Raw genomic sequence first — 12,280 nt, 5'->3', positions numbered from 1 at the left:
TCAAATATTCGCCTCAACAACTACTTAAAAGCTTCAGTATTCTCTCCAGATTCTTAATATCTGCCCGCCTTTCATTCAACTATTACCATCTCCAACTTTACCCAAAAAAAGGGAGGAGGGGGGAATCTTCTGTGATGATACACCTTGATTTTTCATCCCCTTATCTATAAATATAGATAGATAGATAGATAGATAGATAGATAGATAGATAGATAGATTCATATTTACTCCTTTTCCTCAAGCTTCAAAGAATATTCTTCCAGAGAGGGTAAGTTCAAATTTACCACCACCCATTATATCTGTTACCTCATAGCTTTTCAATAATTTATTACTTCAGTAACCTCTCCCTCAATATCCTCAATTATTCCCTCTCTACCAGTCCCTTTGTCCTAGACTATAAACATGTTCAGGTATCTTTTGTTTTCAAAAACACTTCCCAGACCAAGCCCCATTCATCTCTACCCAGTTTTTAAACAATTCGTATTTAAATTTCAAAAGTAATTCAAACTTACTTTTCCAACTCCCTCATCTCTCATTTACTCATTAAAACATCTCTATCACTTTACTGAAATTATGTTTAACAAGGTCACTAACTTATTCTCAATATGTAAGAATATATACTTATATAATTGTAGTTTAATATAATGGACATTTTTCACTTACCATATTCGGCATCCCCACTACACATCCACATTTGAAGTTGCTGATTACTCCCAACTTTTGACTCTCCCCAATCTTTTGGCTTCCACTCTGCAGGTTCTCCTTAATTACTTTAATCTCTTTCTTTGGGCTGCTCTTCCTCATTCATCTATGCCATTAAGTGCTAGTGTTTCTCAGAAGTCCTATGTTACCAGTTATCTGTTCTCCTCACTACACTCCCCCCCCCCCCGCCCCGGCTGATCACATCTATTCTAATAATTCCATTTACCCCATATATAGTGATGTTTCTCACAGCTAATATATATAGCATGGTCCCCTCTTCTAAGATTTAAATAAATATATACTATAGGTGCCTCAACAATGTCCAAAACTGAACTCTTCACACTGCCCAATGAAATGGCCGTTTGTCTCATGTTCACTCACACAGTTGATGACACCTCCATTTACCATGTACCCAGTGTTATTAATCTGGAAGTCATTCTCTTTCTCTCTCATTCCCTAGAACTATTAAGTCCTACTTATTTTACTGCCCAAGTATTACTCATGTTGCCCTATGACATCTTTTAACAATTGCTTGAACTAAGGCATTATTATCTTTCATCTAAACTACTGCATATATTAGTCTTTTAACTGAACTCCTGCTTCAGAATATTCCCTCTGAAATCTATCTTTCACAAAACCACAGCAATGACCTATTTAAAAACCAAATCTGGCCACAAGAGTTCTGTCTCAAGACCTCCAATACCTTTTATCTTCAAAGATAAATGTCACACAAGACCTTCTATAAACTTACTCATGTCTAATGCTTTGGCCTCTTCTCTAACTAATCTCTAAATTACACTTTAAGCTCCAGCAAAACCTAACAGTTTCATTCATATCAGCTTCAGTATCCTTGTCCTTTTAATTTCTACTTGGAGTATACTTCTTACTATAATCATCTTCATGAACCCAGAAACATCTACATATCCTTTGCAACTCAAACGGTCACTTTTAAGAAGTTTCCAATGACTGCTCTTTTCCAGACTCTGTCTGAGTTAGGTAACTGCCCTCTGTGGTACCATAATAATTGTATCTACATATATACACCTAGAATGACACTGATTACACCTCTTTAATTAGTTTTTAGGACTTTTCATGTTTCCATAAGGAGAGACTGCCTGGCCTCTTTGACATCCTTTTCTTATTCTTCCCCAGCGAATGAGAATTTAACTAACTGAAAGTTTAGAATAAGGAACTAAATAAAGCATGTTTAACTCAGCCCCTTGTTCTCCCCTCAGTCTAAGAGACAACCTGCCTATAAGAAGTTGAAAGCCTCATTTCCGGCTTTGTCTGTGACTGGATGAATAAATTTAAATCTGGGGTACACTATAAAAAAGTACATTTGGCTGCAGACCTATGCCAAATTCTTTACCTCAGTCTTACTATTCTATTTCTTTGCTACTCTTTACAGTAAAACTCCTAGAGTTATCTATATTCATTGCATCAAACTCTCTCTTCCCATCTTCTCTTGAACCCCTTCCATCATACCTCCTTCTCTATCCAAGTTGCTCTTATCAATGTCATCAATGACCTCCATGTTGCCAAGTCCAATAGGATTCTCAGTCTTCATCTTGTTTGACCTCCGTCTTTCTAACTACCCAGGCCAAACTTCTTGGAATCATCCTTGACTTCTTTCTCTATATCCCACATCAATATATCAGTTAAATGTGTCAGCTTTACTTATATACATAGAATCTAACCATTTCTCACTACATTCACTGTTTCCACTCTGATCTAAGCCTTATCATTTCTTATCTGGATCGCTGTAGTAGTATCTTAGCTAATTTCTTTGCTTACACTCATGTGTCCCTATAGTGTACTCTCAATACAACAGCCAGAGTAATCCTGTGAAATAATAAGTCAGATCATATTACTCCTTTGCTCAGAACCCTTCAATGATTTCTCACATCACTCACAGTAAAATCCTTAAAATGATCTATGAGGCCTGACATGTTCTCATTCTCTGTGATCTCTACGACCCTGTGCCCCTCTTAGCCTTCTCATCATTCATACCACTCCAGTCACTGGCTTCCTGATATTTCGTAGACATGCTCCTGCTTCAGGCCTTTTAATGCACTGATGCTCTTCTTTCCTTTGGGTCTTTCATCTTCTCAGAGAGGTCTTCCCTGCCAATCTTATGTAACACTGCAATCCCACCTCCAGTCCCCCAGATCCTTCCTACTCCCTGTTCTTTTTTCATCTCCATAGCACTTGAAACCATCTAACACACTACATATTCTGCCTATTTACCTTGGCTTTTGTCTCCCTCACTAAACTTCATGAGGGCAGACAGCTTTGTCTACTTCATTTGCTGCCACATCCACAAAATCACTTCCTTGGCTAAAAGTAGACATTAATACACATTTGTTGACTGGATAAATGAAAAAACAAGTAAATGAGTACAGTATTTTTATCTCTATCAATCTGACTCCCATCCCACTCTCCAAACTCAGAAGGGTAAGAGAGACATATTACTTACAGCCTCCTTTAAATTCCAACATTGTTTCTGTGTGCACATCATTAAACTGCCATTTTCTAGAAGGCAGGCACTGTGTCTTACTCATCTCTTTATTTTCAGTGCTTACCACAGTGCCTGACATATAGTGCTCAATAATATTCAATGAATTAATGAAAGATTGAAGGAATAAATGAATGTCAAAGTCAAATTCACTTCAAACACTTGGGCACCCGCTTCCCCTTGCTGTAACAGAACAAAAATTTTACTTCTTTCAATCTTGTAAGCTATGCTATAGAATCTGTATAAATTTAGCCCAATCACTTATATTTTCTATACCTACAATTCCAATATTCATATGATAGTTCTGAAGCAGGGAAAGACATGACCAAAATTACTAAGTTCTACTGTAGAAAATACAAAATGTTCTTTTTTACTGGGTTAACTAAATCCAGAAATTTTATTTGCATTTTTTAAGTTTTTCAAATAAGGTACTAATAAAAATAATAAGCAATAAATAATTCATTTTGTATACATAATTTAATAAATATGTTTTATTTAAATAGGTAATTTAGTAAAGAAATTTAATAACATTTAAATATTTTATATAAGTCTACTTATAATAAATCTAGTTATGATAATTTTAAAATGAAAATTTCAACATAGCAATTAAAAGAAAAAGATTTTCTGATCATCCAGATACTGAAAATTATCAAAGACCTCCATAATCAGGTTTTTTGCATTATCTAGTTTTACCACATAAAAGAATAATGATTTGGTTAATTTCTGTTTAAAAGGTTAATAATTCAAATACTAATATTTACCTGAGCTTCTCGAAGTTTTGCTGTAGTGCTTTGTTGAAGAGCTTGTTGTTCTTGATGCTGTTGCTTCGTTTTATCTAATTGATGCTGCAATTCTGTAGAATTTGTTACTTTTTCCTTCAACTTTAAAAAAAATGTAGATTGTCAGCTCACAATTTAAAGGCATAATGCTATCATTCATAAATATCTGGCATTACATTCTGGAAAACAGTATGGAGATTCCTCAAAAAGTTAAAAATAGAGCTACCCTACAACTCAACAATTGCACTACTGGGTATTTACCCCAAAGATACAAACGTAGTGATCCAAAGGGGCACCTGCACCCCAATGTTTATAGCAGCAATGTTCACAATAGCCAAACTATGGAAAGAGCCCAGGTGTCCATCAACAGATGAATAAAGAAAATGTGGCATATATATATATATATATATATATATATAATGGAATATTACTCAGCCATCAAAAAAATGAAATCTTGCCATTTGCAATGACATGGATGGAACTAGAGGGTATTATGCTAAGTGAAATTAGTCAATCAGGGAAAAACAGTTATCATTTGATCTCACTGATATGTATAATTTAAGAAACAAAACAGAGGATCACAGGGGAAGAGAGGAAAAAATAAAACAAGATGAAACCAGAGAGGGAGACAAACCACGAGACTCTTAATCATAGGAAACAAACTGAGGGTTGCTAGAGGGGGGAGGGGTAGAAGGATGGGGTAACTGGGTGATGGACATAAAGGAGGGCATGTGATGTAATGAGCACTGGGTATTATATAAGACTAATGAATCACAGACACGTATGTCTGAAACCAATAATACATTAAATGTTAATAAAAAAATCTGGCATCACTTCAATTCTCAAAATTCTCAAGTCTGAAGAAAAAACCTAAATTCAGACAGTATGTAAAATCAACTTTAAAAGCAATATCTCATTACTTATAGAATCTTAAACTCATGATTATGAAATTATTCCCTAGGAACAGACTCTAATCCTAAGAACACAATTCTTTCCCTAGGTTGGCATTTAGTTCATTAATGCTTTTTTGTATACTTATACGATCAAGGAATTGATTACATACAGATTTTTTGTAACAATAACCTAAACTACAGTATCAATATTTGTTTTATTTTTTTTTCTACAACATAATTATGCTTACTGGAAAAGAATGGGTTATCTATCACGTCTAAGACTCTGGATCTAGAAGAAAATCTGTTGATGAAGCTACAGATTTTAACACTCAGTGTTTGTTCAATTCTAGTAAAAGACATAATTTAATGATAACTTTTACTTTAACCAAAAATAGTTACCATTTTTGGCAACCACACCTTTAATTACGATAGCATTCAATCTTACACTTAAATTGCAAAAGTGAAAATCCTTAAATGCAGACTAAAAGTTTATATGCACCAAATATGTGTCATTAAAGATCCTCACCAACTGTGTTCATGTTTCACTGTTTTATTGGGAAGTTGTCCTTCCTGGGCAGGAAGACTCCTCCCCTTCAGCAGCCTAATAAAGGTCCACCCCTAGAACCTTTCTTGTCTTAAGCTAAAAGAGTAGTCTTAACACATTTTAATTGAGAACTTTAGAGAGTACAGTCACAACAAAATAACCTAATATAGTTAATAATGAGTAGGATTTTTTAGTGGGGAGAAATAAATGTCACAATTTGAAGTAAAAATGTCTAATTAAAGCTCTTAACAATGAAAAAAACTGAACCATAATACTATTTAAGATGCCTCATATCTATCAATAAACTTGCTATTATAAACTCACTTGAAATGTTAGCTTACCTGTTCTTCTAAACGAGAAAGTTTGAGCTGTAGATCAGCCACTTGTTGTTCTTTATCCATCAACTTTTCACTTGAAAGTTGTCTCTGCTCCTTTAGCCTACCATGAGCTTCACCGAGTTGGCGCTCTGTCTCCAGAAGTTTGCTATGTAACTTTAAAAAAGAAAAAGAAAAGTTTGTATAGTACATATGTAAAAACACACACACACTCATTACATCACTACCACCACCTACCTACTTTCTAAACAATGTTTTCTTTTTCACCAGTATAAGTATAAACCTTAATTTTCATATACTTTGGGGGAACCTAAGACTCAGCTGAATTTTAATCACATAAATTATTATGGATCACATAAAACTATGATTAAACATCACAGTTTTAGGGCTTTTTGTTCTCTTAAACAAACAAACAAACAAACAAACACACACAAACAAACAAAAATACAGTGAACCAAAGGCTCCTGTTTGGAATTGAATGTTAGAATCACTTGAGGAGCTTAAAATAATAAAATAAAATTTAAAAATCAGGATGCTCAGGGCACCTGGGTGGCTCAGTCAGTTAAGCTTCCAACTCTGGATCTCAGCGCAGGTCTTGATCTCAGGGTTGTGAGTCCAATAAAAAAAAAAAAATGAAGACACTCAGGCACACACTCAGACCTATTCCATAGTGTTTTTTTTTTTTTTTTTATTTCATAGTGATTCTTGTTTCTTCATAGTTACGAACCACCACAATTAACTCCTTACATTTGGGTACTGAATAGAGCACAAAGCATTCCCAAATGCTCGAACTGGCACATAATTTCTAAGTAAAAGAGAAGAAAGAATACTTTTTAAAAAATATTAGGTGGCCCTCATTCATTAACTTTAAAAAATTGCTACCCAATTAAAACTAAAGGAGAGACTTGCCCTGGAACTAAGAACCATCGCTTTCTCAAATTCTTTATTTTCTCTAACACTACCAGAAACAGTAGTCAGTTTCTCTTGGGGGAAGGGGAAGTTCCATTAAAAAAAGAAAAAAGTTTGTATTAATTTCAGAAGAATAACTGCATGAGTGCTGGGAATATAGAACAAAAATGAGCTGTATGATATTTTAAAAAGTTGCAAGACATTTGGCAAGGCACACACTAAGAGTGTTCCTACACACCAGTCTCATAACACATGCACATGCATATGCCTCAGCAAAATTAAAAATTAATAACCAACATTCTGTACAACTGCTTTCAATCAAAACTATTCAGGTTAAATGTGAAAATATTAAGAATCTATAGCCTCTGTGTCATATTGATACTTACATGCGCTACACTTGCATTTTTCTTCATAAAAATTCATAGTTCATCAGGATAAAGCAAAGTTCTTTTTTATTTTTTTTAAAGATTTCATTTATTTATTTGTTAGAAAGAGAGACAGAACACAAGCAGGAGGAGCAGCAGGCAGGAGGAGAAGCAGGATCCCCATTGAGCAGGGAGCCCAACATGGGCCTCTGTCCCAGGACTCTGGGATCATGACCTGAGCCAAAGGCAGACACTTAACTGACTGAGCCACCCAGACATCCCAGGATAAAACAAAGTTCTATCAGAAAGGTGGACACCCACTATTTTCTTATGCTGTGAAACAATCTGTGGCTATTAGAATATACTCTATCCTTAATAAAGAAAACCACAGTTAATTTTTAAAGTAAAACATGTTTCCATCTAACTAAAATAAGAATCAGTACCGGTTAAAGAGAATGCATTTATTTTATCCTTGTCCTTAGCCAGCACTCTGACATCTTTCTTTTTATTCCTCTTCTTAATATACAGTGGATTAGCTCTATAAAGTAAGTCCCAAACCTTCTCCTTCTCACTACAATAATTAGGCACAATCCTGATAGGTAAAAGCAAAGAAGGCCTTCAAGGTAAACTCATATTTCAAGCACCCAAAGTGCGTGATCTCTTACAAACAGCCATCATCCACGTCTAGTTCTTAAACTTGCTGGATAAGAATCTCCTGCTGATGAAGAGGTACAAACTTCAGTTATAAAATAAGTCACAGAGATGAAAAGTACAGCACAGCAAACGCAGTCCATAACACTGTAATAACATGGTAGAGTGACAGATGGTGACTACATTCACCATGAAAAGCATTCAGTAATGTACAGAAATGTAAATCACTATGCTGTACACACACCAAAAAATAATATAAAAGAATCTCCTAATATCATTGTTAATGCACAGATAATCAGACTCCTCCCATGCAAGTTTAAATTTAATACATTTGAGCTAAAGCCCCGAAATTCATGTTTTCATAACAAGAATCAGATGATGTTCAACTTCAGGAAACCTCAGAAATCACTTGCCAAAAAGTAACACTTTAAAAAGCAGCAGTTTTCAAGCTCAACTGCATATACAATTACAGGGAAAACATTTGAATATGCCAGTGCCCAGGACTATGCCAGAGATTATGATTTAATTGGACCAAGGGTGAAGCCTTGATACTATTAATATTTTAAATCTCCCCAGGTGAATCTGATGTGCAGACAGAACTGAGAACCAACCGAACTAAAGAGAATTATTACTCTGAAGTGTAGATTTAATAAAGGGGTAAGAAAAAGGGATGCGTACTATAAATAACTTGGTCATTCACTACTGTACAATTCCTGGTAAATCCCTAATCTTTAATTTAAAAAAAGAATCCCAAAAAAGGCTGTCCAAGAGTGGGAGCAGGCCAAAATTACTTAAACAATGATGTCCATACCATTTGAGAGTAAACATGTTAAAGAAAGATGTTAAATCAAGCATAAAAATAGTAAACACTGGAATTATTAATAGAATGGTCTACCCTAAAATCACAATCATTTTGGGATATACATATATATGTATATACTCTATAATAAATTCAGTTTGTACACCTATATACATAATTCTTTACTCATTTATACTCCTAACAATATTTACTAAGTGCCAGGCCTTATCCTAAATGCAAATATTAACTAATTTAATCCTCATATATATAGCCCTATGAAGAAGATTCCATTATTATCCATATTAGCGATGAGCAAACAGGCCCAAGTTAAATACTGTGCCTGAGATCACACGGCTTGTAAGCCACAGAACCGGAACTCAGGCAGCTGGTTTCTAAATCCACTATGCTGGGGTGCCTACGTGGCTCAATCAGTTAAATGTCTGCCTTGGGCTCAGGTCATGATCCAGGGGTCCTGGGGTTGAGGCCTGGGATCCAGTCCTAAGTCTCCTTGCTCAACGGGGAGTCTGCTTCTCCCTCTCCCTTTGCCCCTCCCCCCACTCGTATTCTCTCTCTCTCTCACACAAATAAAATCTTTAAAATAAATAAATAAATCCACTGTGCTATTCAAATGCATGTTAGATAATTTTTAAAAATTAGGGGCGCCTGGGTGGCACAGCGGTTAAGCGTCTGCCTTTGGCTCAGGGCGTGATCCTGGCGTTACGGGATCGAGCCCCACATCAGGCTCCTCTGCTATGAGCCTGTTTCTTCCTCTCCCACTCCCCCTGCTTGTGTTCCCCCTCTCGCTGGCTGTCTCTATCTCTGTCAGATAAATAAATAAAATCTTTAAAAAAAAAAAAAAGATAATTTTTAAAAATTAAAATGCTAACATCTAATCTTTTAATTATGTAACATCAGTATCTGCACATCTGTGGCTATTTTAGAACTGCTCATAAACACAATTACGAAGAATATATACTGCTTTGTCTTCAAGTCCTTTGCTGACAGTTGCCACTATCTACTTTTGTCACTACCAAAATGGATGCTAAGGATACAATGGAGAGAAAAACGAAACCAGTTCATGCCTACACTCTTTAAGGATATAAAAAAAGGTTTAAGGTGAGATTCACTTCCATCCTTCCAATAAGTATTTGCTGAAAGGGACGCCTGGGTGGCTCAGTTGATTAAGCTTCTGCCTTTGGCTCAGGTCATGATCCCAGAGTCCTGGAATCGAGTCCCACATCAGGTTCCTTGCTCAGTGGGGAGCCTGCTTCTCCCTCTGCCTGCTGTTTCCCCTGTTTGTGCACTCACTCTCTCTGACAAATAAATAAATAAAATCTTCTAAAAAAAAAATATTTGCTGAAAGCCCTAAGTATAGAGGCTGACAGAGTATAAAATAAAACAAATTCCGCACATTAAGGAGTTCACAGTCGAATGAGAATGGCAGGCAATATGCAAGTAAACAAAAAACTAATTATACACTATAAAGTGTTATAAAGAAGAATAAAAAAGCCTGCTGAAATAAAGAAGGGGTCCAGAATATATGGAAAACAAGCTATTTAAATAGAGCAGTCCTGGAAGTCCTTACTGACAATATGACACCTGAGCCAGCCTTTTGAAGAACTAAAGTCAGGGCACACTAAGAAAAAAAAATGGGCAAAGGACCTAAGGCAGGAAAGCATTTGAAGTGTTGGTGTGTTTGAGGAACTAAAAGGAGATCAACATAACTTAACAGTGGTAGGAGATGAATTCGAAGACATAGTATGGGTTATGCTACATGCGGAAACTCACATGCCAAAGTAAGACATCTGGATTCAATTCAAAGTGTAATGCAAAGCCACTGTAAACAGACAAATAAAGGGATATCCTTCATGTTTTAAAAAGATGTCTCTGGCTTCTGCATGGAAAACAGATTAAGGAGGTCACTAGAAGGAAAACTTTAAGAAGGTCAATACAGTGGCTTAAATTAAATGCAGGAGCAGTGTAGATGAAGAGAAGTGGACAGATTTGAGACATACTTTGAAGGTAGAATGCAAACAGCATGCTAAAGAAAGAAGATAAATGGTATCACTTTAAGGTCTTCAGTATGATCTCTTTATTTATTATAGAATTGTGACTAAACCAACTAATCACATGTTCAAGTCTTTGTATAAAAATATGTTTGGGGGCGCCTGGGTGGCACAGCGGTTGAGCGTCTGCCTTCGGCTCAGGGCGTGATCCCGGCGTTATGGGATCGAGCCCCACATCAGGCTCCTCCGCTATGAGCCTGCTTCTTCCTCTCCCACTCCCCCTGCTTGTGTTCCCTCTCTCGCTGGCTGTCTCTATCTCTGTCAAATAAATAAATAAAATCTTTAAAAAAAAAATGTTTGAAAAAAAAATATGTTTGAGTAGGTTCTCAAAATTCCTCATGCCCTTCCTCCCACTGAAAACCAAATAAAGCCCAAATTCCTGGCCTGCTATTCAAGACCCGACATGATAAGGTTCCAAACGCTCTTTTCAATCACAATAGTCCACTACTATTACACACACCCTATTTAAGAGACGTCCCTTGCTGGTTCTTACAGTACTTTCTTGGCACTAGTTTACTTTCACTAATCACTTCTGCCTGGAAGATTCTCCTACCTCCACACTGTCATTTGTCAATATCTATTCAATATTCATAATTTTATGCACCGTGTCTGTCTCACACAAAGCTTTTCCTGATCACATAACTGGATAAAGTAATTACACAAATGAAGTACTGCAGGGTAAGAAAACAGAAGAGGAACTCTTCTAAATTCCCATCATATATAGGATCATTTTATTATAATCTTCACATTCTTTGATATAGGACAGTACTTGCCTTATCCTCAATGAGATTTACATAATTATTTAAGGTAAGTATGGTTTCCTTTTTCCGTTCTGTATCCCCCAACAAAACATGTTGTCTCTTAGAAACCATAAGTGCCAAATTTTATCTGAAATGAACATCAGATATCTAAATTATCCACTAAAACATTTGCTGAATAACAACCCATGCGTGTGGGGCGCCTGGGTGGCTCAATCAGTTAAGCGTCCTCCTCTTGATTTCAGCTCAGGTCATGATCTGAGGGTCATGAGATCAAGCTCTGTGTCAGGTTCTGCACTCAGTGCAGAATCTGCTTGAGCTTCTCTCTCTTCCTCTCCCTTTGCCTCCCCAGCTCTCTCTCTCTTTCTAATAAATAAATCTTTAAAAAACAAAAACAAAACAAAACAAAAAAACAAGCAATGTGTCAGATAGAGAAAATAAAAAATGAGTAAGACATGGTCTTTGTACCCAAAGAGTTCAGAATCTAGTAAAGAAAGACACATAAGTTATGATAATATACTATACTGCGGTAAGTAAAGCAATCAAAATATATACGTGCTTAAGCCACCTTTGGGCAGTCAGGGAGGGAAAAATGGCAATGTTCAGAAAGGGATTACTAGAAAAGTGACAAGTGAGGTAAGCAGTGTGTTCATTAAGGAGAAGACAAATAGGAAGAATATATCAGGCCAAGAAGACAGAAGGACTGATGCCATAAAAGCAAGTATCATAGCAGCAATGTCCACAATAGCCAAACTGTGGAAGGAGCTGAGATGCCCTTCAACAGATGAATGGATAAAGAAGATGTGGTCCCTACATACGATGGAATATTACTCAGCCATCAGAAAGGATGAATACCCACCATTTGCATCAACATGGATGGAACTGGAGGGGATTATGCTAGGTGAAATAAGTCAAGCAGCGAAAGATAATTATCATATCGTTTCACACATATGTGGAACATAAG

The 12,280-nt window shown here is 36.2% G+C and overlaps 1 protein-coding gene across 2 annotated transcripts in view; it reads right to left on the bottom strand.

The window, feature by feature from the left end:
• Window positions 1-12,280, bottom strand: part of EEA1 (early endosome antigen 1) — a 112,604-nt gene that overhangs the window by 43,660 nt on the left and 56,664 nt on the right. For both annotated transcript variants that reach the window (XM_045779425.2, XM_045779427.2), the window contains 2 exons: window positions 5,775-5,924; window positions 3,979-4,098 (listed from right to left, as the gene is read on the bottom strand). In XM_045779425.2, the coding sequence (XP_045635381.2) occupies window positions 3,979-4,098; window positions 5,775-5,924 (270 nt within the window). The remainder of the gene's footprint in view (window positions 1-3,978; window positions 4,099-5,774; window positions 5,925-12,280) is intronic.

Source organism: Ursus americanus, chromosome 17 (assembly GCF_024610735.1).
Source record: "Ursus americanus isolate L20-20 chromosome 17, mUrsAme1.1.p, whole genome shotgun sequence".
NCBI classification, from domain to species: domain Eukaryota; kingdom Metazoa; phylum Chordata; class Mammalia; order Carnivora; family Ursidae; genus Ursus; species Ursus americanus.
This window is presented reverse-complemented; position numbering and strand designations above follow the sequence as displayed.